At 41.3% G+C, this 25,928-nt stretch overlaps 2 protein-coding genes and 1 long non-coding RNA gene across 7 annotated transcripts in view; 2 read left to right on the plus strand and 1 right to left on the minus strand.

Annotated features, from left to right (window-relative positions):
- Window positions 1-25,928, minus strand: part of LOC125964393 (uncharacterized) — a 602,357-nt gene that overhangs the window by 392,919 nt on the left and 183,510 nt on the right. The gene's annotated exons all lie outside the window — the stretch shown is intronic.
- FNDC3B (fibronectin type III domain containing 3B) overlaps window positions 2,181-25,928 on the plus strand; it is a 361,128-nt gene continuing 337,380 nt past the window's right edge. For all 5 annotated transcript variants that reach the window (XM_033429514.2, XM_033429520.2, XM_033429521.2 and 2 more), the window contains exon 1: window positions 2,181-2,391. The gene's annotated coding sequence lies outside the window, so the exon portion shown is untranslated. The remainder of the gene's footprint in view (window positions 2,392-25,928) is intronic.
- On the plus strand, window positions 2,399-10,969 carry LOC125964389 (collagen alpha-1(I) chain-like). Its single transcript, XM_049709803.1, has one exon. It carries the CDS (start codon window positions 2,946-2,948, stop codon window positions 3,717-3,719), a length of 774 nt encoding a protein of 257 aa, XP_049565760.1. The 5' UTR covers window positions 2,399-2,945; the 3' UTR covers window positions 3,720-10,969.

Genomic DNA, 25,928 nt, shown 5'->3' on the forward strand with positions numbered 1-25,928 from the left:
AGGCATGTGGGATCTTAGCTCCCTGACCAGGCATCGAACCTGCACCCCCTACATTGGAAGGCGAAGTCTTAACCACTGGACCACCAGGGAAGTCCTGATTCTTCTTTTTTTTTTGCGGTACGCGGGCCTCTCACTGTTGTGGCCTCTCCCGTTGCGGAACACAGGCTCCGGATGCGCAGGCTCAGCGGCCATGGCTCACGGGCCCAGCCGCTCCGCGGCATGTGGGATCTTCCCGGACCGGGCACCATCCCATGTCCCCTGCATTGGCAGGCGGACACTCAACCACTGCGCCACCAGGGAAGCCCCCGATTCTTCTTAATTGGAACAAATTCAGCCTAATGGAAGAAACTGGAAGAAATAATTCTGTCTTCTGAATTTCTCTTGCCTACTTTTACCTCCTTTGCCAAGCCTGTCTTACTACACTTGAATTCAAACTTCCACCCTCTGAAGTTTGCCCATTTATCTAGTCATTCAGATTCTTAAAACATACTTTAAAATTAATTTATTCAACAAACATTTATAAGGAGGGTATTATATTCAAAGTACAATGCTAGGTTAATGCTGGGGATACAAAAATGAACAAGACCAGCCAAGTGGAAGAGATATACAGTAACTTCAGAGCAATGTGAGAAGCACTGAAAAGCATTATGAGATTGTGGGGAAAAGAGCTGCAAGGCTATGGGAAGGGAGGGGGTGATCAAAGATGAGGAAATGATCCTTAGATAGGGTAGAGGAAGAAGTATGCTCCAGACAGAGTGAAAGGATGTGCAGAGGGAGAGAGGTGCTTGGAAGTCATGAGAGTTCAGCTGGGTTGGAGGCCATAGCTCAGGGGCAAGCTAGAGAAGCTGAGGCAGGAGCTGGGAACCTCTGCTTTATCTTTTTTCCCTTCCAATACAGAACTATGGCCTAGGATTGGAGCCATGTTCTAGAAAGATGGCTTCCAGAGACTCTTTGGGAACATTTGCGGAAAGAAGCCAGTTAGGAGGGAGGGCCCCATTTGCCTGGATTCACCATTATTCCCCCATCTCCAAAAAAGAATTGCAAATTCTACAACAAAAGGAGCTATTTCTTAGTATTCTTTTATGTTCTTCGGGCTTTAATACAGTACTACGGGGCTTCCCTGGTGGCGCAGTGGTTGAGAGTCCGCCTGCCGATGCAGGGGACATGGGTTCGTGCCCCAGTCCGGGAAGATCCCACATGCCGCGGAGCGGCTGGGCCCGTGAGCCATGGCCGCTGAGTCTGCGTGTCCGGAGCCTGTGCTCCGCAACGGGAGAGGCCACAACAGTGAGAGGCCCGCGTACCGCAAAAAAAAAGAGAGAAAAATACAGTACTATGTACAGTAACTTTATCTGACAAATGGTTGTTATGTATTTTTTAGGTCAATGAAAGTAATACATTGCCTCTGGTTGCTACCTAGTACTGCTTTGTAGCCTAATAATTGAAGCTAATGTAATTATTTAGAATACCTGGGAAGCTAAAAAGAGAAGTGGCCTCTCTGGGATAATTTCTACTTTCTTGTCTCCCTGGATAATTTGAGGGGTGGGATGGGATACAGTTGGCTAACCATTTTGAGTCTGTACAACAGGATACATTACATTTGACTTGATTAATATAACTCAGCAATTATCTAATGAGTCCTACTGTGGCCTATGCATTATGCTATGTTTGATACGGAAATACAGATATGAGTAAGGAACACTCTCTGCTCTTGTGAGCTCATATTGGGTACTGTAGGGGGAAATAGACATTTTAACTTCGGTGTAATAAAATCTGTTCACGCTACGTTAACCATATGAACAAACTGCTGTGGGAAATAGAGAAAGGTGACAAAATAGCTCATAAGGTTGTTGTGGGGATTTTAAAAAAAGTTAATATATGTGTAAATGAAAAATAATGTCATAGTTTTAGCTCTGATTATTACTCAGCAAACCCTGCATTTATATTGGTGTTGGCGATCGTTTGCAGAATATGCAGCCCTAGCCTTTCAGGAGTTGCTAGTTCCTCTAAGCCTAAGACTTCTTTAGTCCGGCTGAACCAAAAAGAGTTTCCGGATAGTTATGCAGGTCTGGAGGCGGGGGGAGGGGGAAGGAGGATCCCACAGCGCCTGCGAATCTGAGCTTGTGGAGGCGGTTATACTCGGCAGATTACGGCAGGGGGCGGGCCCCCAATCCCCATGTGGTCCCGACATCATTGACATGGCGGAATCCCCCATCTAACCCTCCTGGTAGTTATTTGAGCGGCGGCGGCGGCCGGAGGACAAGGAGAGCGGCGGCTGCAGCAGCGGCGGGAGCTGCGAAGGGGCGGCAGGGATTCTCGGGGCTGGCTGCTGGGAAGGCGTGGGAGACCCGGTGTGTGGCGCGCCCGGAGCCCCGCGTTTCAGCCCGAGGGAAGGTAAGGCATGCAGGAGCGGGAGAATGCGGGGAACCCGGACCCCGAGTCTCAGCCGCCGGGTCACGGCGCGCTGGAAAGCCCCGACCGGACGCCGAGTCCGCCAAAGTGCGTTCCTGTCCCGGAGCGCTCCGGGCGCAGCGGGCTTCCCGAGGAAAACTTGGCGCCAGAGTGCTGGGGCGCTCCGCGCTCTTCTGGGCACCCCGGGAACACGGGGCCCGGGAGCGGGGGTCGGCCAACGCTTTGGGGCCGCGTCTTACTGGGCTCCGGGCCCCCGCTCGTCCCCCCAGCTGGCCAGGGCTTGGAGGAGGGAAAGAAACGGGTAGATTCTTGATGGAAAAAAAAAATCTGGGCAGTGGTTCCCGGGTTCTCCCTCCCCCCCCCGCCGCCTCGCCCTCTCCCCGTCGCCCTCCCAGGCCTTCCCAGCAGATTTTGTCCGAGGAATCCGCTCCCCCTCCCGGAATCTCCGCTGCAGGAACGCTGCCCGGGAGGGGGAGGGCGGGCGGAGGGGCCGAGGAATCTTCGACGTGTCACTTTCTGAGGCTGTAGATTTCCATATGGTGGAGGGGAGGAGGGCGGGTGTGCGAAGTGGGGCTGGAAGTTGGGGCCGCCTCTCCGCGCCAGGCGGGGCGGGCCGGGACCTCCGACCCGGGGATGCTCGCGGGGAGGGTCCCGAGCCCGCGCCGGCCCCCAGCCCAGGCCAGGCCTCTCAGGGACACTCCCCGCCTCGCCGCTGGCCACCTCCGTGCGCGCCACGTCCTCCCTCCCCGTCCTGCCCCCCGGGCTCCCCCCGGGCTGGGGGCGGTAACCGGCGGCTGCGGCCGGACTCGGCGAGCAGGCGGCTGGAAGCTCGGGCGGGGGAGTGGGGCGCGGCGGGAAGGAGCGGGCGACCGGGTGTGTGGGCCAGCGTAGCTCCGGTCAGTCGGTCACCCCGAGGGGCGCCCGGGCCGGGGTGGGGCCGGCGGGCGGAATCCGTGCCCAGAGGCGACCGGGAGGGGCCGCGCGGACCGTCTGGTGCCCGCGGTGGGGCGGGGGCCGGCCGGCGTGGGAAGGGCCTGTCACTCTGGGCGGAAAGTGGGGCCTCGGGCTGTGCCCGCGAACTTTCCCAAAGGCCCGGTCCCGGCGCCCCGTGGGAGCCCGAGCACCCGGGCCCGGTGTCTCTGGAGACTGGGTTGGGCCGCCCGGAGGCGCCGTTGGCCGGGAGGCTTCCACGAGTGCGCGGTTGGAGTTGGAGCTTTTCGAACCTCAATTCCCACCCTTCTATCCCTGACGAAGGGAAGCAATGGCATTTTATCCAGACAGTGCCGTTTGCGGACTTACTTAAAAGTTAAAACTTTTTATATTTTATATTCTCATCAGTCCAGCGTGTTCTTGAAACAAAATTTGGAATTTGGCCGCGACGGGCCAACGCTGGGGCCCCAGATCCACACGTTTCTCTCTCCATCCCTGTTGGTTTCTAGTCTTCCTCCCCATCTTCCATCCAGGGTTAATCATATTTTGGGACAGGCGAGGTCGTTTGTTCGGTGGGCACCCCCTGATTGCTTGTATGTTTATTTTTTAATGTTCAGTTATTTGATTTGAATTTCCTCCAGTTTCCAGGCCCTGGTGGGGAAAGCTAAGGAAGAGGGAATACGCCACCTTTTTTTTTTTTTTTTTTTTAATGTGGAGAGAGGTGGGGCATTGGAAAAGGGGAGGCACGGTGGTTGTAGGCAGAGAGTGAGAGGGAGCAGACAGACCCGGAAGAAAAGGAATCTGCTCTGGAATAACACTTTTTTTTTTTTTTTTTGGAGGCTTCTGGCCTCGGGCAAAAATGCACCGCTCTGTTCTCATTTCTACTGCCTGAGTTGCTCTTCACTCTCAAGTTAACGCTGTGACTCTGGGGCCCTGGACAACGCCCGGGGGAAGAGACCCGCAGCCACAGCCAAGAGCAGCCCGTGGCCCTGGTTTTGTGCCTTGCATGGGGCCCCGTGGTCCCTGATTGGAAGCGGCCTCTGTGGAACCAGCGTTCAGTAAATTTCTTGGCTCCCGGGGAGCAGCTGTTAACGAGGGTAAAGTCTTTGGGCATGCTTCTGGTCCTGCAAGGGGACTCCCCCCTATAAGGGTGTAATTCTCACTTTGTTTAGACGCTAGAGGGTCACCCACAAGCTGGCTAAGAATGAGGCATAGCTGGTAGAAAGAAAAAGTCTCTAAAAAATGGTACTTAGACTCGTATGTGCTTTTAAAGTGTTTTGGCTTAAATGCTTGTAAGAGAAAAAAATTCTACGTGAAGATAGCGTTCATTTTAAAAGAGATCTTAAAACTGCAAGGTACTATCATGGAATAGGAGGTTGTAGCTTCTAATTACAGTATGTACAATATCAGAAAGATATTCCAGTAACCTTTTAAGACAGACCTTATAAATAGCTCACATCAGACCATGGGCTGGCTGTATTGGAGAGCCAGTCTTCCAGGGTTTCTAGAGGAATGCTTGGGATCCGTTAGGAAGCTGGCTGTAGGAGCCTGAGTAGTAGTTTACTCGGTAGGAGTTTGTGCCCCTTTTGCTTAACACTTCATTTTATGTGGTAAAATTTGATAACGTCCTTAGAACTGAAAACCTGAAGAACTTCCCAGCTTTTCAGTTTTAGGAAAATGAGGCCCAGGGAGGGGAAGTGACTTGTTTGGTATTGGCAATCAGAGATTAAAATCCAATACAGAATTGTATTAATAGCTACTCTTTTTTAGCTATCTAATGTGTACTAAGTACTGTGTATTGTGTTTTTTATATATTATCTCATTACAATTCTAATCTTTCAATTTAGGTGATGTTAAGGACATTTTATAGACAAGGCATTGAGGTTCACAGAAATTTAGTAACTTGTGTAAGATTACATAGAATTTTCTTCTGTAATGCAAATGGTTTTATATCTGCTGTCCAGTATGGCAGCCACCAGGCACGTGTAGCTGTTGTACCATTTAAAATGTGGCTAGTTCGATGGAGGAACTGCATTTTAAATTGTATTTACTTTTAATTATCTTAAACTGCTACTTGTGGCTAGTGGTTAGGTACCATATTGGGGATTGCAACGTAGAACTTTCTGACTCTCAAATCTATTCACGTTTATTGCTTATTTATTGCTTTTAAGATCTTGTAATTCAGTTTTCTTCCTTCCATACCACCAGAGGAAGATTATATTCAACTCTTAAGTGGAATTTAAATACTGGATTACCTATAGCTCAAAAACAAGCAAAAAATGTTTTTTTAAAAATACTTGAATGTCATGGTAAAAACTGATAGAAAAAAACTTTGTGACATTTTCTGTTTGATTGAAATAACTGCCTATAGGAATTGCTGAGAAGGTAGTTAGAGCTTCTTGGTTATTTCAATGTAATAAAAGTATAAGTAGGGAGCAGCATGAAAAATCACTGATGGGGAGTTGAAAAAAAATTACCCCTGATATCCATGGTTACCTGTTAATTCGGTGATTCTTTTCAAATGTCTTCATTCAGGTAAATAATATAGCCAAACTATCACTCACTTTTCCTTAACTAGCTGCACAATTAATCTGAAGAATTAAAATCATTGCTTTACTACCAGAGAATGAAATTCAAATATAAAGCACTAGATCTGTCTGTGAATTGGGAAGAATATGTTTAAGATTGAAACAAACAGCAAGAAAGATTCTTTAGGTGGCATATGGTCAAATAGTTTTCTAATTAGTGGATTTAATTTAAATCTGTTACATTTTAGAATTTATTTGGTAGAAGGAATTTCAACAACTTTTTGATTTTATATGAAATAGTGAAAATTCCAACTCATGTTAAAGTAAGCATTCATTTATGTGGATTTCATCCATAAATATCCAGTAACCCAATACCTTTTTCTTTCTGGTTTTTTTTTTTATGCATACTGCTTTCAGGAAAAGACAGATGATAAAGTAATCTCTTTTTATTAGGATTTTAAGAGCAGTAACTTCCAGATTCATTATAAATATATCTGAATCTGCTGTATCTTTCATAGTTACTGTACTGCTCAGGGATAATTGCAGCTCATAATCCTGACCCTAGAGCATTATATGATCCTGAAAGACCTACACAAGTAAATCAGCTTTAAATTGTTCTATATTATTTTAGTGTTATGTGAATTGCATGGCCTCCAGCTCTGAAAATTATAAATTCAACTAAAGGTGAGGCATCAGTTAGACAATCAGATAGCTGAAAAACCCTTTCATACCCATTCCTGACTATTGGGATCATAGTTATTTTCAAGGAACCAACATAAGAACCATGTTATTGGACTATAGTGTTCTTGTGAGTGTGACAAATATTGGAAACATGATTTAACTCAGGATGTATGGTTCCATTTTTAGGACATCAAGGTGCTTAGTACAAATGAGACGTAATTTAAAAGATAAAGATATCGAAATGATTGGCAAAGATTAGAAATCTTATACCCTCTGGTGCAGGCCACATCTGAGTATGGGTTTGAAATCAGAATATCTTATCTGTCAAGGACTTAGTTTACTTCTTGGCTGTGTGTCCCTGTTAGACTACTGAACCTCTCAGTCTGGGTTTCCTCATTTTAGTATAAGGCGAAAACATCTCACCTGTACCATTTATCAGGTGGTTGTCACAAGGGATTAATGAGTCAGTGTATTGAAAAGTGTTTAGCAAAGCCTTATACAAACTCCATAGTTCATTATATTCCAAAGTTTAAAAACTGAGCTGTTCTTACAGTATTACTTTGTATGTTTTCAGAGACCTCCAAAATGTGTTTGGCCACTTTGAAAAGTGGTTTATTTTTTCCTTTGTGACGAGTAAATAAAGTTTCAATCTTTAGATAGCAGTTTCATTTTCTCCCTACTCTTAATGTAATAGTTGATCTGTGACCTCTCAAAAGTTGTCTTTCCTTACATGTGGTCCGTAGCTCGTTAGCATTGCTGAAGTGGACAAGGCAGTCTGCTTGATTCAGGGTCATTCTTGAGGTGGAGGGGACAAAGTGCAATCTCTTATTAGAGGAACTTCCAAAGCAATGATAGAGGCATAGGCTTTAGTTCCTGTATATTATCTTAGTAAGCCTGTTATTTGAGCTTTCAATAATTATAGCTGAGAAGGGGGGAAAAGAATCATTTTCTGTGTAGGGGAATCTTTGCATCCTACCTCTGTTTTCACTTTAGAAATCACAATTGCCTTTTCTTCACTTTAACAAGGTTAATCCATTCAATGAGAGTTTTTTGTGTTAAGACATTTTCAAGCAAACCTTAATTCTCATCCTTAACAGCTGTTGGGAATGCACTTAGGTGGTTGAGGAGAAGCTTTATTCTTTAGTTGACATTGAATGCCTTTGAATATAGGAAAATATTCATAAGCCCACACTTTTTTTTTTTAACCTTAAAATACACAGTATGGTACAGTATTAATGTGTTTTTTAAACGGCAGAGAATGCTTCAATCACTGTGGCTAGACAGAGGCAGGTTTCTGTGGAAGCCAAATATAGGCTCACTTGGGAGGATGACTTGAGGTTGGTACTTGAACTCTTTGCAAGGTACAGCCAATGAGAGGCTGATCTCTAGTCACAAGCTTACCCAGAGGGGAATTGTTTATGGTGCAGGTTTAGTGTCAAGGATGAGTCCTTGGAGACCAGAGGTATGTGGGGTTGGAATTGGGGGTTGGGAGGTTTTTAAACCACCAGGTGTAAATCAGGTAAGATAGACTATAATGATCAACTATTACAGGTGGGGAGGTTTCTCAGTTTAAAAATGGATCAGTCCTTGAATCTCTTTTTGTCCCTACTTGAGATATGCAAGTTTAGCATTCTGAAACACCTGGATTGTAATTTCATTGGCTGATGAGATGTCTTTGGCAATACTCCCTGTCGGTTCAGTCACTGGCTCCTAATATCTTTTGTTTCTATAATATTACAACTGCTTGTCAGTTTTTAAGTAACTGGAGGGAGGAGATTTTAGTGAGACGGTGTTCGGCAAAAGCTAGCATTATTTGAGATTCTAGTAGGTATCTTTAAAATGTCCCGTGTGTTAAATGATTATGTTTGATTTTAAAATGTAATTTTATTTCATTCACTTGTTTATTGACTCAGGAGGCACTTACTGAGTTCTAAACTGGGTTCTTAATGGAATATTCTTATGCTGTCCTGACTTTTTGGCAAATGCAAGACATTTTTCTGTTTACTTATAGGGGTATTTTGCTCATATTTTTGGAATGTAGTATAGAGAGCTGTGTCTACCACCAGACTCCTAGAGCAGGATGGTGATAACTTCAGTCCTTTGCTCCTTTCTGAAACTTGAGAAATGTTAAAATTGGAGCACCTATAGGCTATGTTTAAAACTAAATTTATGTTAGAATTTTAGGCTTCCGATACTTCCTTGTTTTGACTCTGGAAGATGAAGGTTTTTATAATGGCAACCAGTTAGAAAAATTTGCTTAAACTAAGTTGATATAATACAAACTCATAGTGTTCAATTATGAAAAGCTTTCTGTTGAAATAATTATCCAGATAATTGTCTTCATACATGAGCAAATATAGTATGTTTGAGAAATAATGGTAGATTCTAAAATCCCAGGAAATAACATGATTTAATTTATTCTTAAGGATCTCAGTCAGATTCTCCACAGCTGGTGGAGGAGGGTCTCTGTTAAAAATAACTCCATTGTTCTGGATGTAACTAATTAGGAATTTGCAATTATCCAGGCAAGTCTAGGATAAAGTTTGGCTTCCTATTCTATATGAAAAGGTTTTACCGTAACAGAAGTTTAAATAGATCATAGAGGGAATATTTACCTAATTAGGAGGACAAAACACTTTAAGCACCTTGGAAAAATCAATTTACTTAAAAGCAGTGTAAAACTGCAGTATGGGTTGAAGCTAGTTCTCCTAGTGCGCTTTTTCTTAGAGGTGCAGGACCGCCATGAAATACATGTCAATTTATTCAGTGCTATCACATGAACTAGGAACAGTTTACCAGCAAAAGTTAGAACTATATTTTTGTATGCAAAATAAATCACAACAATAAACAAATATCCACCTCCCCATCTCACCCCACCCCCACCAATAGACTCCCAAATATGCCTGTTGATTTGTTTTGGCGGTTTTCTGTTGCCATTTGTTTTGCTACTTGCTGTCTCCTGTAAGCACTTGATGGCAGATTGGTAAGAGCAGGTGTTAAAGGTTTAAGGACATCATTATTGCTTTTAGCTGCCCATCTCCTCCTCCGTGAGTTTGGGCAAAGTTGTGGAAACTACTGCCAGTGGTATTTAGGTAAGCTCATTACACAGCCTCGTCTTCTGGTTTACTAAAGCAAGACCTTCTTGTTCCAGGTACTGTGTGAACTGACCCATAAGAAAGGTAAATTTCCTTTAAAATATCTCAAGTATTTGCATCCACTTACTCAGACATGAGATTTTCAAGTATATGACTTTTTAGGGTTCAGATTGACAAGTTTTTATGGTACAAGTTCTAAGTGTAGGATCATTAATATATTTTTAGGGTATTCTCCTTTTTCTCTTATATTTTAAAGTGTTATTTTTAAACACATTTTATATTTTCTATTAAGTCGTTTAAGAGGAAAATACTAAATGTCTTCAGATATTACTGTTCCTGATTTTTCTGTTGTGGTTTTTCTTGTATCAGGAAAAAAAATTTAATTTAGGGTAATAAAGGTAAACATTATTCCGAATTAGTGAATCAGAGAATACTTAAGAGTACATTGAATTGGAACACTAGTGTATTGTTGTTGGGAATGTAAAAAGGTGCAGCTGCTGTGGAAAACAGTTTTGCGGTTTCTCAAAACGTTAAATATATAATCACCTAGCAATTTCATTTCTAAGTATGTACCCAAGATAATTGAAAGCAGGGACTCAAACAGATACCTGTACACCAGTGTTTATAGCAGCATAATTTAGAACATCTAAAAGGTGGAAACAACCCAGGTGTCCATTCACAGATGAATGGATAAACAAAATGCGGTGTGTACATACAGTGGATTATTATTCAACCGTAAAAAGGAATGAAATTCCAGTACCTGCTACAAGATGGATGAACCTTGAAAACATGCTGAGCGAAATAAGCCAGACACAAAAAGACAAATATTGCCTGTTTCTACTTATGTGTGGTACCTGGAATAGGCAAATTCATAGAGAAGAAAGTAGAATAGAGATTACCAGGAGCTGGGGAAAGAGGAATGGGTGTTATAGTTTAATGGGTACCGAGTTTCTGCTTGGGATAATGAAAAAGTTCTGGAAATGAATAGTGGCGATGGTTATACAATATTGTGAATGTACTTAATGCCACTGAACTGTACGGCTAAAAATGGTTAAAATGGCAAATGTATGTATATTTCATCACAATAAAAAATTGAAAAAAATTGAAGGAGATTTATTCCACAGGATTTCAGCTTGCCTCTGTTTGCTCCCCCTTGGTCTGCTCCATGTTGGTGTGTAGATGTTTCCCCGCCCTCCCCACCTCCCATTACAGAGTAAACGGAGATTCTCCTAGGCCAGTTTTGGAGGTCAGAGTTTCCTTATTTTATTAACTGAGTTGAATTTAAGAGGAGACTATTTAAAAGTAGGAGATCTCTGGAGGGAAAAGAAAGATTTAGTTTATTTAGTTTATTTATTTATTTAGTTTCTAAATCTTTAGAAAGATTTAGTTTATTAGTATCCACAGACCACATAGGCACATAAAGGTAATCTATCCTGAATTTCACTGTGAGTCATCCAAAAACCAGAGAGTAGGATGTACAATTAGACCTGTCATATTTTCTAACCTTTAAACCTTTTTTTTCCCCCCCAATTTTGTCATCTTCAGTACTTTAGGGAAAACTTTGATTTCCACTTAGAGAAAGGGTCTAAGTCATCTCAGTACTTAGTGTTGGAAAAGCATTAGGTGTTAACATTCTTCAGTTTGTTAGACCAAAACTTATTGGGAGGGGATAGAGTGAAAGCAAGCAAGCATGTAGTATTGTTTTATTCATCTGAACTTGCCTCTAGCACCTAATAATTTCATAGTGGTGACTTTTCTCTGAGTGTCGGTGTTTTGTTTCTTTTTTTGCTTCTGAGGTATTGATGTTGAGTTTGTGCAGATCACTTATGAAAAGATGGGGCAGGATTTTTGTTAAGTGATTGGATATAAAGCTTAAACGTCAGATGTAAAGTGCATGTTAGGAATACTGAAAATATCAGGTAAAAATTCAGATAGAAAGATTTAAGTTTACATACAAATAAGTTCAAGGAAAAATTATACCGTATACTGTGAAATATTTGCCGTCCATAATAGTTCATTAATTCCTGAACTCCCAGAAAACAGTATAAAGTCGCAAGGGTATGATGCTAGTGTGTCTGCATGCTTTGCCATCTATAAGGGTATATTTTCTTTGCTGTATGTGTAAACGGCTTTCATACCATAGCAGGTCATTTTTGTGGCCTAGAAATTACTCTAGAGATAGGATCATTACGAACTGATTTCAAAAGGTACAGAGAGTCACAGTCTCTTTATATCTGGTAGAGATATGAGGAATTAAAACACCATGTTCACAGAGCGGTCTTCACTGATTTTTGACCTACTCAAAAGAAGAGAGTGTCTCATTCTATTTTGCATATACTCATTTTGTTCCAGAGCCATGATTTCAGGTAATTTATCATTTTCTTTAATTTCTTCTGGCACTGTTTCTATACTTTTCAGAACACTTGTCCTTTTCAGTGTTGTCTGATTGTTTCCTTGTCACTCTTACGTGAGTGTAAGGATATTTACTGATTTAACTTAATGTCTTTGATGGTGAGTGCATAGTAAATGCTCACTGGATGGATGGATGGATGGAGAGACAGATGAATTCCTAGGTTGAATGTGCCATTTAAACTTAGTACCTCTCCTCAGGTGCTCAAGTCATTATTTCTTCTGCTGAAGTTGATTTCTTTGAAGCATGGGCCATGTTACAGGCATTTTTGTGTTTCCACAGTTTTCCTGAAAAGTTTTTTTTCTTATGGTAGGGATCTAATAAATATTAAACAAAACAAAGGCATGAGTCACCTTCAGTGCAAACCTAGCCTTTCATTTACTGTTATTTTAAAGAAACAAAGTTCTCCAGAGAATACGTGGACTTTTTTTAGGTCTGTATCAGATCACTAATTGATTTTGAAAATACAAATAGAATAAATAGCTTATATTTCTGTTCCCTAAAAATGTGGACTTCAATTATGTATGTTTTGCTTGTCTATTGGAGTCAGTTTGGGAATTATAAATTAAGAAAATTATTTTTTGAAAAAGGTGACTTTTCAGAGATCTGTGGTAGTTTAAAATGATCTTTTATAGGGAAATTCTAGAAGGGAGGCATTAAGGGACAGAAAAACAGCAACAACAATAACAACAACATATGTCTTGCTGAGATGGTGGGGGTCCAGCAGAGAGAGTTGATTCTGCTGCACTGGTGGCCAGAGTGTTCAGTGCTAAACTGAACCCTGGAGAAAGGGTCAGAGGGCATGTCATGGAAACCTGAGGAGAATGACCTCAGCCACTTGAAGGTGGAAGTAAAGCACGCCTGAGAAGAGAGGACTTTCTTGGAGCATTATAGGGGGTGGAGGGTGCACGTGCTCTTATTTATTATGTCTGGGGTGGGATCAGAAATCTTTATTAGATGCTTTAGGTGAGTGATATGATCAGACAAATTTGGGAAACCCAGTCTTGGGGACTCAGCCCTCTTGGTAATCTGTCCTTTTAAGGTTTTTGACCTGATGGCTGGAAAGAACTGAGGTGAGAGGAGTAATTAGGACACCAGAGGACTCTAGTTAGGACCTAGGGCAGAATCGAAGGTCTCCTCAGAAGAATTTAACGTCGTATTCTTCAGGATAAAGTGATAACCAGCTCTTAGCAGGTCAGTATAGAAACAAGGACACTTGTCACTTGTGCACTAAACTTCCAAACATTCTAACTGCAAGTCGGATGTAAAATATAACAGTGACCAGCAATTGTTGAGCACCTACCATGTGCCAGGCACTTGCATATATATATATGTATATATTCATTCATTCTTCCATATTCATTAAACTATGAAAGGTAGGTATTATTTCTGTTTTTCTATGTGTTTCCACCATCTACCGCAGAAGCCAGAACATACCTGCTGCCCTATAAGTGGTTGTTGAGTGAACTAAGACTAGAAGACATGCTCAAAAAGGTTAAAAAGATCACCTAGATTGACTCCAAAACTTCTTTCCAGCTGTATCACACTGCTGCTTTAATAGTTCACATTAAATGTCTTAATTGTATATCCAGACTTGGAACAGTGTCTATTTGTGTTCCCAAGTAGCTGATGCTAAGGCTAAGTATTCGTTGAATGCTTTCCATGTGTTCAACCTGTCTATGGTCCAGAAACCTAAAATTTTCTTTCGAAACAATAATAATAATCTGGACATCTCCCAAGAGGGAGATTTTCCTAGATTGTTTTCTGTAAAAGCAACTTAACCTTGGAATGAGAGAAACCAGAGAATAAAAGTATACTTCATAGACAGTAATATATAAGAAACTCAGTATAGTGAATGGGGAAAATCTAGAGCAGTTGGCTAAGAAATGGTAATGAAGTTTTACCTGACTGAGACATTTGAAAAATTCTATGAAAGAGAGTCCTTTTCACTCAGTGGCAATACAGTTTTGTTCATCTCGCATTCCCTCTCCTCAGTGCCTTTCATTTAAGTTCATTTATATAGGGTAAGATCCTGTACTTATAATTTGCACCTGGAAAAGCAAGGCCTCCCATGCCTGATACTAATCCTTTCTGTCCTTTTAAGGCTAATAGTTTGTGGTGTTTGGGTTGCACCGAAGGCTGCCACGGGGACAGGATGAGCCCAGAACTGATTAGAACGTGTCTCATCTCTGCATGCGCAAAGAGCAGCTCCCGTGGTGAATAAGAGGTGACCTCAGGATTCATAGGAGCCCTGTGCTTTCCCAGACGGCCCGGGCTAAACCTGGGGAGCTGGCAGCCCTAAATGCTTCCTTTGTTAGAAATTATTGAGTTCCCTACTCCATCTTTAGAGAGTGAGTTTACTGAAGGTGAGTTAAGGACAAGGCTTTGAAGTGGGACCTGACTTGCTTTCTCTCCCTGTGTTTGTGTGGGGCGGTGTGAATGAAGACACCAATGAAGGCGCAGCGCCCAAGGTGGTGTTACCTAAACACTGATTCTCACTGCTTCACAAAAATGCTGCTCATGGTCTGGAGGAGCTGTGTGCTTCCCTGGGGATTGTGTTTCCACAGAATGGTGAGGGCTGTTAGAACAACCTTCTCTTGTTTCTCAAAACTTCTGCCCAGGAGGGAGGCTATAAATGGTAAAATGTTCACGACGGGTTGCCACCCCAGAGAAGGGCTCCCCAACACTGGGCTGCCCATGGCCCTCCCCTCGTTACAGCTGGGGGCCGGGAAGCCTTTGTCTTTGTCTTATAACCCAGCTTTCAGAGCTTGCTGGCGGTGATCTTCATGACACAGAGTACCATAGGATCTAACTAACTTTAAAAAATTGTTTAAATTTTTTTTATTGAAGTATAGTTGATTTACAATGTTGTGTTAATTTCAGGTATACAGCACGGTGATTCAGTTATACCTATGTGTATATATATCTATTTTTTTTCAGATTCTTTTCCCTTTTAAGTTACTACAAAATATTGAGTATAGGTCCCTGTGCTATACAGTAGGTCCTTGTTGGTTATCTATTTTATGTATAGGAGTGTGTGTATGATGGAACTAACTTTTAAGAGCACTTAATTTTAAGACATCTATTTTATACCTTAAGATGTAAAGAAACTAGTTTTTTTTTTTTTGTAGGCACTGTAAAAAAGGAATATGTTTTAATTTTAGGATTTGAGCATTTTAATTTGCTAAAGTTTGGTTTAAATTGCTTGGGTCCTCTTCTGTCTAACCCTTCATTCATTTTTACCATCGTCACCTGAAGGTAGAGATTTACTTAACTTTGGATAAGAGATACTAAAATTGCCCATGTGTACACTCATGTTCAAGGAAATTATGAAATCAGTAGTTTTGAGCCTCCTAGAAAGGAAGTAAGTTCAATTTTTAAAATACTGTCCTTTTAAAATTATGTATTTAACTATTTAATGAATATTCCTCATATTTATACTTAGTGCATGAAAATACTGGAAATGGGTATCCTTGTTGTTGTGCCACAGGTAAAGACTGGTAATTTCCAAACCCCTAGCTATATCCCTGAGTTCTAGACCTGTATATTCAACTATAGATATCTTTTTTTTTTTTTTTTGAAAGGGAACTTTATTTTTATTTATGGCTGTGTCGGGTCTTCGTTGCTGTGCGCAGGCTTCTCATTGCAGTGGCTTCTCTTGTTGGGTAGCATGGGCTGTAGGTGCCCAGGCTTCAGTTGTTCTGACACAAGGGCTCAGTAGTTGTGGCTTGTGGGCTCTAGAGCGCAGGCTCAGTAGTTGTGGTGCACGGGCTTAGTTGCTCCGCGGCATGTGGGATGTTCCCGGACCAGGGCTCAAACCCTTGTCCACCGCATTGGCAGGCGGATTCTTAATCACTGCACCACCAGGGAAGCCCATCAACTACAGATATCTTTACCTTACTTTCCCACAGGCATTTCAGACTCAATCTGCCTGCTTTTTTTCTTTTTTTAAAGAGGGCTATGGGAAGGGGGAGAAGAAATGGATAATAATTTTTAAGGCTTGTATTTTATTTCAGGCTTTAATTAACAACAGATATCTTTAATTTACCATAAAATTTCTTTATTAATGAGAAGTTATTTCCAGGTTTATTTGATTTTGACATATTCTAATCTTGCTATATGGTTACTGCGCTGTAGCTTTAACTGTATCTTAATGATACTGGTGACACTGATAATTTTAAAACATAGCCTTTTAGATTTTGCCATTTGCTCATTATATTAAATTTAAGCACGGTAACAATGTCACTTCCTATTTATGTTTTACTTTCCAATTCTCTTAGTTCAGTTTTCTCAGGAGTTCAAACCTATTAAGGCATAGCAGTTGGCTAGTAAGAGAAAATTGAGAATACAAATAAATTTTTCACTAGATTACATTAGCTGCATTTTGTTTGGAGTAATTTTAGGCTCCAGGTGTTTGCCATTAACGTTCCAGTTTTGCAAGTTTTCCTTTCTTGCTTTTGTGAGAAACAGGGATGGTAGGAGGGAGTAGAGGATAGTAGGCCAGGGTTTGGGAAGGATGTAGTACCAACAGAGGTGAGTGAGTTTGTTCCTATTATGTTTTACATGGGATGATAGGTTTTCCAAGTTCTAGTTTCCACTAAGTTACCTGTGAGTTCAGTAGAGGGGCAGTTCTAGTCTGCTGTCAGATATTCTGCTTGGTAGATTAATGAAGAACCTCTTTTAAAGTGTTTTTTTTTTTTAAACACAGATTGCTGTATTTGTATATCTTTAATAAGTGTGCACTTTGGCCAAGAGGTAACTTTTTCATACCATTTTTCATGAAAAAGCATAAATACTTTTCTAGAAAGTTTAATTGCAAGCTTTGTTAGATTAAAAGGAAACATCTTTTTAGAGGAACCATTCTTCTTGGGAATTCTTTAGTCCTTGTCTGTAAATAATAGCAGATTATCACATACCGTTTTCATATTTGGGGGGCATGGGAAACTACTCACTTAACTTGGAACTAATATTTTGGGTAAGAAGGTAAATCTTCAGTCATCATTTATAGTGGGATGATTGAGCCCCTGTGCTCTGGAAACTGAGTCCTGAGTTTGAGAACCCAGATTTGTAACTGCAGATTTGAAACTCTGACTTTGGTTAATTACTGAATCTTGGTGGCTTTGTCTGTTAAAAGGAATTGTTAGGGCTGTTTAGCTGGGTGTGGTGCTTCATCAAGTGCTCAGCAAGTGAGAGCTGCTGTTTTATTATTTTATTTTGTTCACTGATGACAGACATTTAATCGCTGGACATACTTCTTAATGGGGTGATAGTTATTTAAAAGCATTCCCCTGTTACTTGAGAAGTGTATATGAATACAAGCCTTGCCATCGACTCCTTGAGTGTTCTTGTTCAAGTGGCATCTTTGTAGCTCATCTCCAAAGTCACACTTGAGCTGTTAACCTTAGTAAGGTAGTGTGGGCATAAAATGGTAATATATGTAAGAGGCACTTTGAGCAGGGTGAGGGTGGGGAAGCATATCTGAATGCCAAGAAGTACGTACTTAAACAAGTGCTGATTCTACCAGTATTCTTCTTCTTCCCTGCCCCCTCAAAGAAAGGTTGTCTCTTTTTAAGTAGGTATATGACAGCTCTGCTTCCTCTCCCAAGTCTAGGATCAAAGGAAAGTTGTAATAAAGGAGAGTCACTTGCTCCCATTCCCTCTCCCTTTTTTGTGGATGTTGTTCTAACCGTTTTTAAGAGGGAAGATCAGGCCTTGACTTTAGTGGGCGAAACCATGGGGGCTCCAAGACCTGCCTTTCATCTCTGGGTCATCACCTCAAATGGTGTTCTTCATCTCTGTAGTAATGGCATAAAGACACCACTGCTGGGGAACGGCGCACTGCAGGCTAAGACCTTGCTGTCTTTCTGGAAATCTTAGCTACCTTTGCTGCTCGCTGTTACGATGCTCATTTCTTTAGAATAACATAGGCTATTTGGCAGAGATGCCATGACTAGAGTAGTCTTCTCTGCTTTGGCAGTGCCTAAGTCTTACCAACTTCTTATAAATTGGAAGGCTAGCTCCAGAAAAAATAAAAGAAAAACAAAACTGAATTTTAGCTGGTTGTTTACTGGCAGGGTTGTTCTAGACATAAACACAGTTGAATGGAAAGGATAGTAGGGATTGGAGCCTGACTTGCTCCATGAGAGTGAATGAGCCAGTGTTAAAGCTTAACGTTGGAGAAAAAACCAACGTTCACTGTTTTAAAAAACAAAACAAAACAAAACCCAAAATTAGGCAGTCATTGCAGGCTAACCAATGAAAATTAAAGGTCAGTTTCTTCAGTGCTGCACCTCAGTGCATGCCCCAGGCGGTGTTAATAATGGCAATCCTATTATTTTCTTGCAGTAGGCAGGAAATGCTGTCTACACCCATTAGATTTGTTTGAGTGGCCCCTGGCTGGAAATGAAGAAAATTTAATTTTCTGACTTGCTAGGAGGAAAAAAAATCATGCAGTGCTGCACGGAGGTTGATTTGGGGGCTGGAATAAGAACAGTGTCATTTAAAAAAACTTGATGTTATTAATCTCGATGATAGGGATGTTTGGCCCTTATCCACATTGAAATCATGAATGGACTTATATGCAGGTTATGTGTGTAGGAAACCTTTCTGAATATTGTCAGCACTGGCTCAATTCTGGACTTTTAACCACATGTTTGCAAACTGCCTAATTCCTCGCATATCCCACTGGCTGCTGGAAACTTGCTTGAAGGAAGGCTTTGTCACAGGGTTTTTGTTTTTGTTTTTTTTAGAAGATTAATTTGCTTTCCAAAAGCAGCATTCATTTTGGAGAAATTTGTGTATTCATTAGGGCAGTCAATTACTTTGTAGTTTCAATAGCAAGAAGAAAAAATTGCTATTAATTAATGTTACAGAGAAAGTATGTGAACCTGTCCTTGTCTTTCAGAGTTACATTGGTTAATCTCGGCTCACTTGGTTTCCACTACTTTGTGTCCTTTTATTCAATAATGAAATCTTTTAAAATATGTTTTTTTTTTAAAATCAGGTTGCTTTTCCTCTTACATCTTTACATTTTTTTAATGAGTCAAAAGATCTTTATTGCTATTTTGATGTTTGATTTATTTGGATGTTCTGTTACAGATTCTCAGTTGGTATATAATTCATTTTTCTAGGACAATATCAGGTTTTCCCATGAAATACGTAATGAGAGAAGGATCTTAAGTTGAAGGGACTTGCTTAAAATCATAGGAGTAGCCAATGCTAGAAGAAGCAAATGTTTCAGTCTTTGTGTGCAGAGGAGGAAAAAGAAACCATTCTATTTTAATGGATCTGTAATTCATATCGAATAGGACCTCTTGTGTTACTTCAGGTCATTGTTTTCGTTTTGCATTGACTATACACTTAGATATTTTTCTTTGTTTCCCGAAATGCCGTACTGGAAAGATGTTTCTAACATCTTCATAGGAAAGACCAGTGAATCAAGGGAGTTCTTAGGAGTATTGTCCTTCCTTTTTGTCTTAATTCTTAAAACCTTCAGCAGTTTGCTTCTACTAGTGACCATCTTGTCTCTGACATTTTGCTTCTGGTTGTCATCATTGTGAACATTTTTCATAATGTTTATTTTCCTCATTTATTCATCACCATAAGTACAAGAAGAAGCAAAGCATGGGATTCTTGATTTTTGTAGTAACCGTATTATATGTGTGTTGTGTAAAGTACATTTTGGCGATAGCACATGACATGGTACATACTTGGGGGGACTTTTTAAAATCCAAATTTATATTTCATTTATAAAAGAAATGGTACTTTCTAGAAGCCTTTTCTGTAGTAAGGGTCCCAGTGGATTTTTTTTGACACCTCTGAGATTAGTCCTCCTTAAGGTTCCTGACGGTAGTTGCACCCCATGGTGTGGGGAATTTGAAACTTACATATAAAAAGAGTTAAAAGGCTTTGGAAAATTTCATGTGATATTGGGAGTCAGATGTTTTGATCTAAAAAATTGTTTGCTTGATTGGGAATTTAGGCTTGAAATGTTTGTACGGATTGTTAACTGGCTGGCTGGAATCTGTTATAGACTGGCTAACCTATTTGAAATATATCTGGTGTATTTAAGTTTGACAAGAAATCAGGGCAAAGATACAATTTAGGTGTTATTGTTTATTTTTCTAAGTCATTAACGCGATTCATGTTTTGCCATGGAAAAGTAATCATTGAAAACACTACACCTGATAGCCTGTATAAACTTGCTTAACCTTTATTGAGCATAACGATATTTTTTCCAGGATGCTGACCAGATGATTGCGTATAAGGATGTTTATCTATAGTCCAGTGAATTAAAACCTTTAGAGAAATAGAGGGCATGTATCGTTTATTCCTCGCGTTGTTCTTTTGAATGATTTGGTTAGTCAGAGCCTTCATTTTGAAATGTTTCAAACCAATTAGGCATCTTTTGACCTAGATCTTCCAGCCTTCAGCTTTAAGGAATACATACTTGGATTTGCAAGAATGTGAAGATTTAGAGGTAGTCGATTCCTGTTAGCTGTGAGAGGGCTTAGGCCTCAACTGACTGCTGTTTATTAGATACTTGTTTTTTCGCAGAATGTTCTTCCATCATGAAGAGAAGACTCTCATAATGAACCCTCATAGTGAACCATTAAATTCTCTAATGTTCTCTCACGATTCTCATGACTCAATCTTGTCATGAACCTCTGAATAAGTATAAGTAATGGAAGATGGTAGGTTTTAGTTTGAAATGATAGATTCTTCTTTTAGATGTTGGTCGGTCCCCTTGCCCGGGGGTAGGGGGTGGTAGTGCTGTATGTTAACAGTTGTAGGTGCCTTCAGATGAGAATTGGTGGTGGTGAAGGGCAGGCAGAGGATCAGGCATACTTATGAGTTGGACCGACACCCAGGCTTTCCCTTGAGTCCCCCAGGTGATGAGGCTGACTTCCTACTTTGGTGAGAGAAAACCCTAACAGCCCACTCCACACTTTTCATTTCTCCTTTAGAAGTAGAAGGTTGTAGGAACCAGTGAGTTGTATGAACCAGTACCTGAAGCTTAGGGAGCCTTCAATTCAATCAGAACTAGTTTTTGTTTGTGTCTAGCTATAACGGTGTGGCAAGGAATGGAACAGGGAGACTTCTAATTCCTCTTCATCTTCTCCACTATTATAGAAATTCCATGAGGGCAGGGACCATGTCTTTCCTTTTTTCTTTATACGGTGGCAGACAGTAAGTGCTCAGTGTTTATTGAGTACATGACTTAATGACTGAGCAAAGCATAATGTTTTGATACTGAGGTAACGTGTGTTTGAACCACGAGAAAACTTGTTTGATACCAGTTTTCAAGCCCTGTTCTAATTCTTGGAAGACATATGGGATTTTCAATTTAAAATAACTGATACCTGAAAATAAGTGAAGACTGAAAAATGTTGGGTGTTCAAAGATAGTGAAGAACTATTTGTCTTGAAAGTAACAGAAACACTCAAACCAGCTTAAGCAAAAAAAGGCTGGAATCAGTGGAAATGAGGGCAGTGTCCCTGGACCTTGTGAAGTCTTGGAACCCACTCTGGGAAGTCACTGGGAGCCAAGGCTGCTTCTCTTCCTCTTTCCCTTCTTTTTTTCTTTGATACTTCTTCTTCTGTAGAGTCCATCTTCTATAAATGCTGGATGCTTCTAAACTCATAAAGTTTTTATCAGTTTTTATTTTTCCTTCCAAAATGCTAGTCTACACATTACTTTTTAGTAATGAATTGAAGGTATGGGTGGTAGAAAATCATAATTTATTTTACTTATCAGAATGGCTGCCTGTTAGGGATACTGAGAAAAGTGGGTGCATGAGGTCATCAGGCTGGTAGTCGAGATTTAGTCTGTGCAGTTTTACTTCCTTTAACAGTTTCTTATGCGTGCAAAAAAAAAGGAGGTGTCCTGAAGCTGGTGACCTGTTGGCATTACCGGGAAGAGCCAGCCTCTGTTCTCTCTCTTCCACATTCTCCCTTGCAGGCTGTTTGTAAATTTGTTCTTTTTCTTTTCTGGGCTTGGCAAGTTGCCTCATTCTCCCACTCCCTTGTCCATGCCTGTTACCTGTCTCTTAGTACCCCAGTCATCTCCTACTTTTCTCCTCCCTGAAAGTGGGATTTTTCTCTTTATCACCATTTGCTGATTCTTTAAGCGTTATGATTGATAATTTGCAATTTGAGCAGAGCTGATTTTCTATATAGTACTTCTAAGTACTTTTCTGACTTTACCTAACTGTTCATTCATTCATCTTTCTCTCATTTTGACTTTCCTGAAGTCTGTATATCACTGAGAGAAAATACAATCTTAAGTAAGGGAGTAACTAATAGAGGTCAGATTGGAAGGAGAACGAATGGAGAATTAAGTGAATTTAGGAAGAGTCAGAAAAGAGTTTCCCGCTTTAAAACACGAGCTGTCTGTGGCTCCTCTAAAAGAAGTGCAGTTTTGCTGTAGGAGCTGCTGCTGCGCCATCACGTTTGCTCTTCTAGCTCCTTCAGATTCCTCTTTTGAATGACCCATTGCCATTCCTTGTTTGCTTGTATCTTTTGCTCTCTTCCTTGTTAAATAGTTTCTTTTCTTGTTAAATACTTTGTAAGAAAGCCTTGATTTTTGTGTATTTTACCCATTTTTCTTCAAAGGTTCCGTAGTTCCTTAAAACTTAGTCTTTTCTTGCAGTCTGTTTTTTCACCAATCACCTCTGTCACCTCAAAATGTCTTCACAAAGTCCTGCTTTTCCTTGTACCTCTTCGTCTTGTTCAGAATCTTGCAGTTGATTCCTCTCCTCCTACTTCATTCCTCTCAGCAGTTTCCTTTGATGGTGATACTTGCCTTGGAATTTCTGCTTGAGCCTCTTAAACCCTTTGGGAAAGGTAATTTTGTCAGCATTCACTTTTCTTTCTTTTCTATTCCAAAAGGCTAAGGACAAGGAATCCTTATGCATTCCTGTGCTGAGGAATCTGCTCTAAGGTTTCTGCTATCATTTTCTTATCAGGGTCTGGATTCTCTGTGAAGGTGCCCGATAAGACCTCCCATCTCTTCCCTGGTCTCAGGGCAGGACACAAGGGTTGCATCTGGAATTGGCTCCAGACACTCAGATACCATGAATTTAATAATGATTACATGATCCTTTGAAGGCAAACTAACAAAAGAGCTTCTCTAAGAGGTTAGCTGGGTAAAATCAGAATGGGATGATCTCTAATGACTTTTCTTGCTCTCTTATTACCAATCTGTGAATTTATCCTCAAGGAAGAGTTCGTCAGAAGGAGAGAATCATCATTCCCCATTTTATATATATTTTTATTTGTAATCTATCTGCAGTTTAATTTTTTTTTTTTTTTTTTTTTTTTGGTACGCGGGCCTCTCACTGTTGTGGCCTCTCCCATTGCGGAGCACAGGCTCCGGACGTGCAGGCTCAGCGGCCATGGCTCACGGGCCCAGCCACTCCGCGGCATGTGGGATCTTCCCAGACCGGGGCACGAACCCGTGTCCCCTGCATCGGCAGGCGGACTCTCAACCACTGCGCCACCAGGGAAGCCCTGCAGTTTAATTTTTTAAAATTTTTATTATTTTTAAATTTTTGGCTGTTTTGGGTCTTTGTTGCTGCACGCGGGCTTTCTCTAGTTGTGGCGAGCAGGGGCTGCTCTTCATTGTGGTGCATGGGCTTCTCTTGTTGTGGAGCACAGGCTCTAGGCGCACGGACATCAGTAGTTGTGGCTCGTGGGCTCTAAACCGCAGGCTCAGTAGTTGTGGCGCACGGGCTTAGTTGCTCCACGGCATGTGGGATCTTCCCTGACCAGGGCTCGAACCCGTGTCCCCTGCATTGGCAGGCGGACTACTAACCACTGCGCCACCAGGGAAGTCCTGCAGTTTAATTTTGTAATCAGTACTTAGCTACTGTTTACTCATTTGTAAAATTCCTTTTAACTTTGTAAAAACCAGTCTGCTACCAGATAAAATTTCAGATTGTTCAGTTTTAAAATGTTTTACTTAAAAGGATAAGATAGGGGGCTTCCCTGGTGGCGCAGTGGTTGGGAGTCCGCCTGCCGATGTAGGGGATGCGGGTTCGTGCCCCGGTCCGGGAGGATCCCGCATGCCGCGGAGCGGCTGGGCCTGTGAGCCATGGCCGCTGAGCCTGCGCGTCTGGAGCCTGTGCTCCGCAACAGGAGAGGCCACGGCAGTGAGAGGCCCGCTTATTAAATTAAAATTTAATAAATTTAAAAAAGATTGAATATTTGTAGGAAGTCTATAGCCATTGCTGACAGATACCTTTCTACTTGTTGTGCTCCAGAGGAAGATCACCAAATTTAAGCCTGTGAGCTTTCAAGTTGCTCTTATTATCAGTGTCATATTACACGAAGTTGGAACTTTTAAGATTCATTATTTTTGGCAGAGATAATGAGAACTTTGATTTTCATTCACTGTCATCATATGTACCTGGCACATAGTAGGCACTCCATTTGGTTTATTGGATGAATAAAGAAAGTGATTCTGCTGTTCAGTGGGATATAAAAAGTCTCTACCAACATCACCGTTGATTGCTCCTGTTGCCCTGTGTATTATGCGACCCCAAGTTTATTGCAGCCTTACAGACATCTCAGTCACTGCAGGTGACAGACTCTTAAACTTTCTGGTGGAGTCCCATGTCTCATTCTTGGCAAACTGAAGTATAAATCAACATATATAGATTTCACTCTAGTTCAGAAATGGCTCTTTTTAGTGAAACTTGCAGAAGGTCCTACTTCCTGCCTGAGAAATAGGGTAATAGGATCACACCCGAAAAAAATGCTGCCTTGTTCAGAAGTGACATGATCTCTGTTCAGTTTGGAATATTGATAAGTGGGCAGATTTATTTGGAAGCACTTTGTTTTTACTACATGTGTAAAACTCCAGGGAACTCTGAATAAGAGATGAGGGGCTCCCTTTTGGCTGTGCATTAGCAACGTGGCGGTTACTGATCTGTCATTTACTTTGAAAAGGAATTACAAAGTTTTGGCCTCCTGCCTGGAGTAGCTCCAGATGGTCAGAAAAGATTTTTGTACTGAAGTCAAAGAGTATGTTGCAGTGATAGAATTGAGCTTGCCATGTTTGTATTAGAACAGGGTCTTCCCACTTCATCCCTCTGCAGAGTTTTTCCTTTCATTTTTTTTTCCCCCCCTGAGGGAGTAAGGGGAAGAAAATGCTGCTTTAGAGTTGTGGAATCTAATATTTGGAATACCTTTGTTCTTGGTGATGGTGATGTAGAGGTATGGTATGTGGCCCATAGAATTGCTTTGTTAATCTCAGAACCCCGGTACTCAGTATTTGCAAAGGACTCATGAAGAATTGGAATGTAGAGATACACCAAGACCATTCTAGCTGATTTGGAAATGGGGGTCAGAAGCTTCATTTGGGTTGCAGGTGCTTGTCTGATAAAGTGGCTGTTAGCCCACAACTGTTATTTAGTGGCTTTCCTTTGTCAGTTGGCCCATCTCTCATGGGCGCTAGGCATTACTGCATCTTTCCTCATGTTTCCCCATGATTTTGTGGTCGATAGGGTAACGATGAAGTGTAGGTGTCCAGTATGGGTGGGAGGTGGGGCTCAGGGAGATATGAGCAGTGAGGAGGTCATGGTATTCACCAGCAATTCCAAGACTCTGCTCTTCTGGGCACTAGTGCTTAAGTTCTACACATGCCCTTAGGTCAACCTTGGAAGGGGAATGATGCGATTCCTGTTTTCTAGATAAGAAAGCTGAGATTCAGAGTGATAATAATCTGCCCAAGGTAATAACTAGGTAACGCTCTTTTGCCGCCTGCTCACATACAATTTTGGAGAAATTTATTACAAGTTTCCTGCCCCTTCAGGTGAGAGGTGACTGCAGGCTTCAGGAAATAAAGCTCATTTTCCTCTGGGAAACTTGGGCC

Source organism: Orcinus orca, chromosome 5 (assembly GCF_937001465.1).
Source record: "Orcinus orca chromosome 5, mOrcOrc1.1, whole genome shotgun sequence".
Taxonomy (NCBI): domain Eukaryota; kingdom Metazoa; phylum Chordata; class Mammalia; order Artiodactyla; family Delphinidae; genus Orcinus; species Orcinus orca.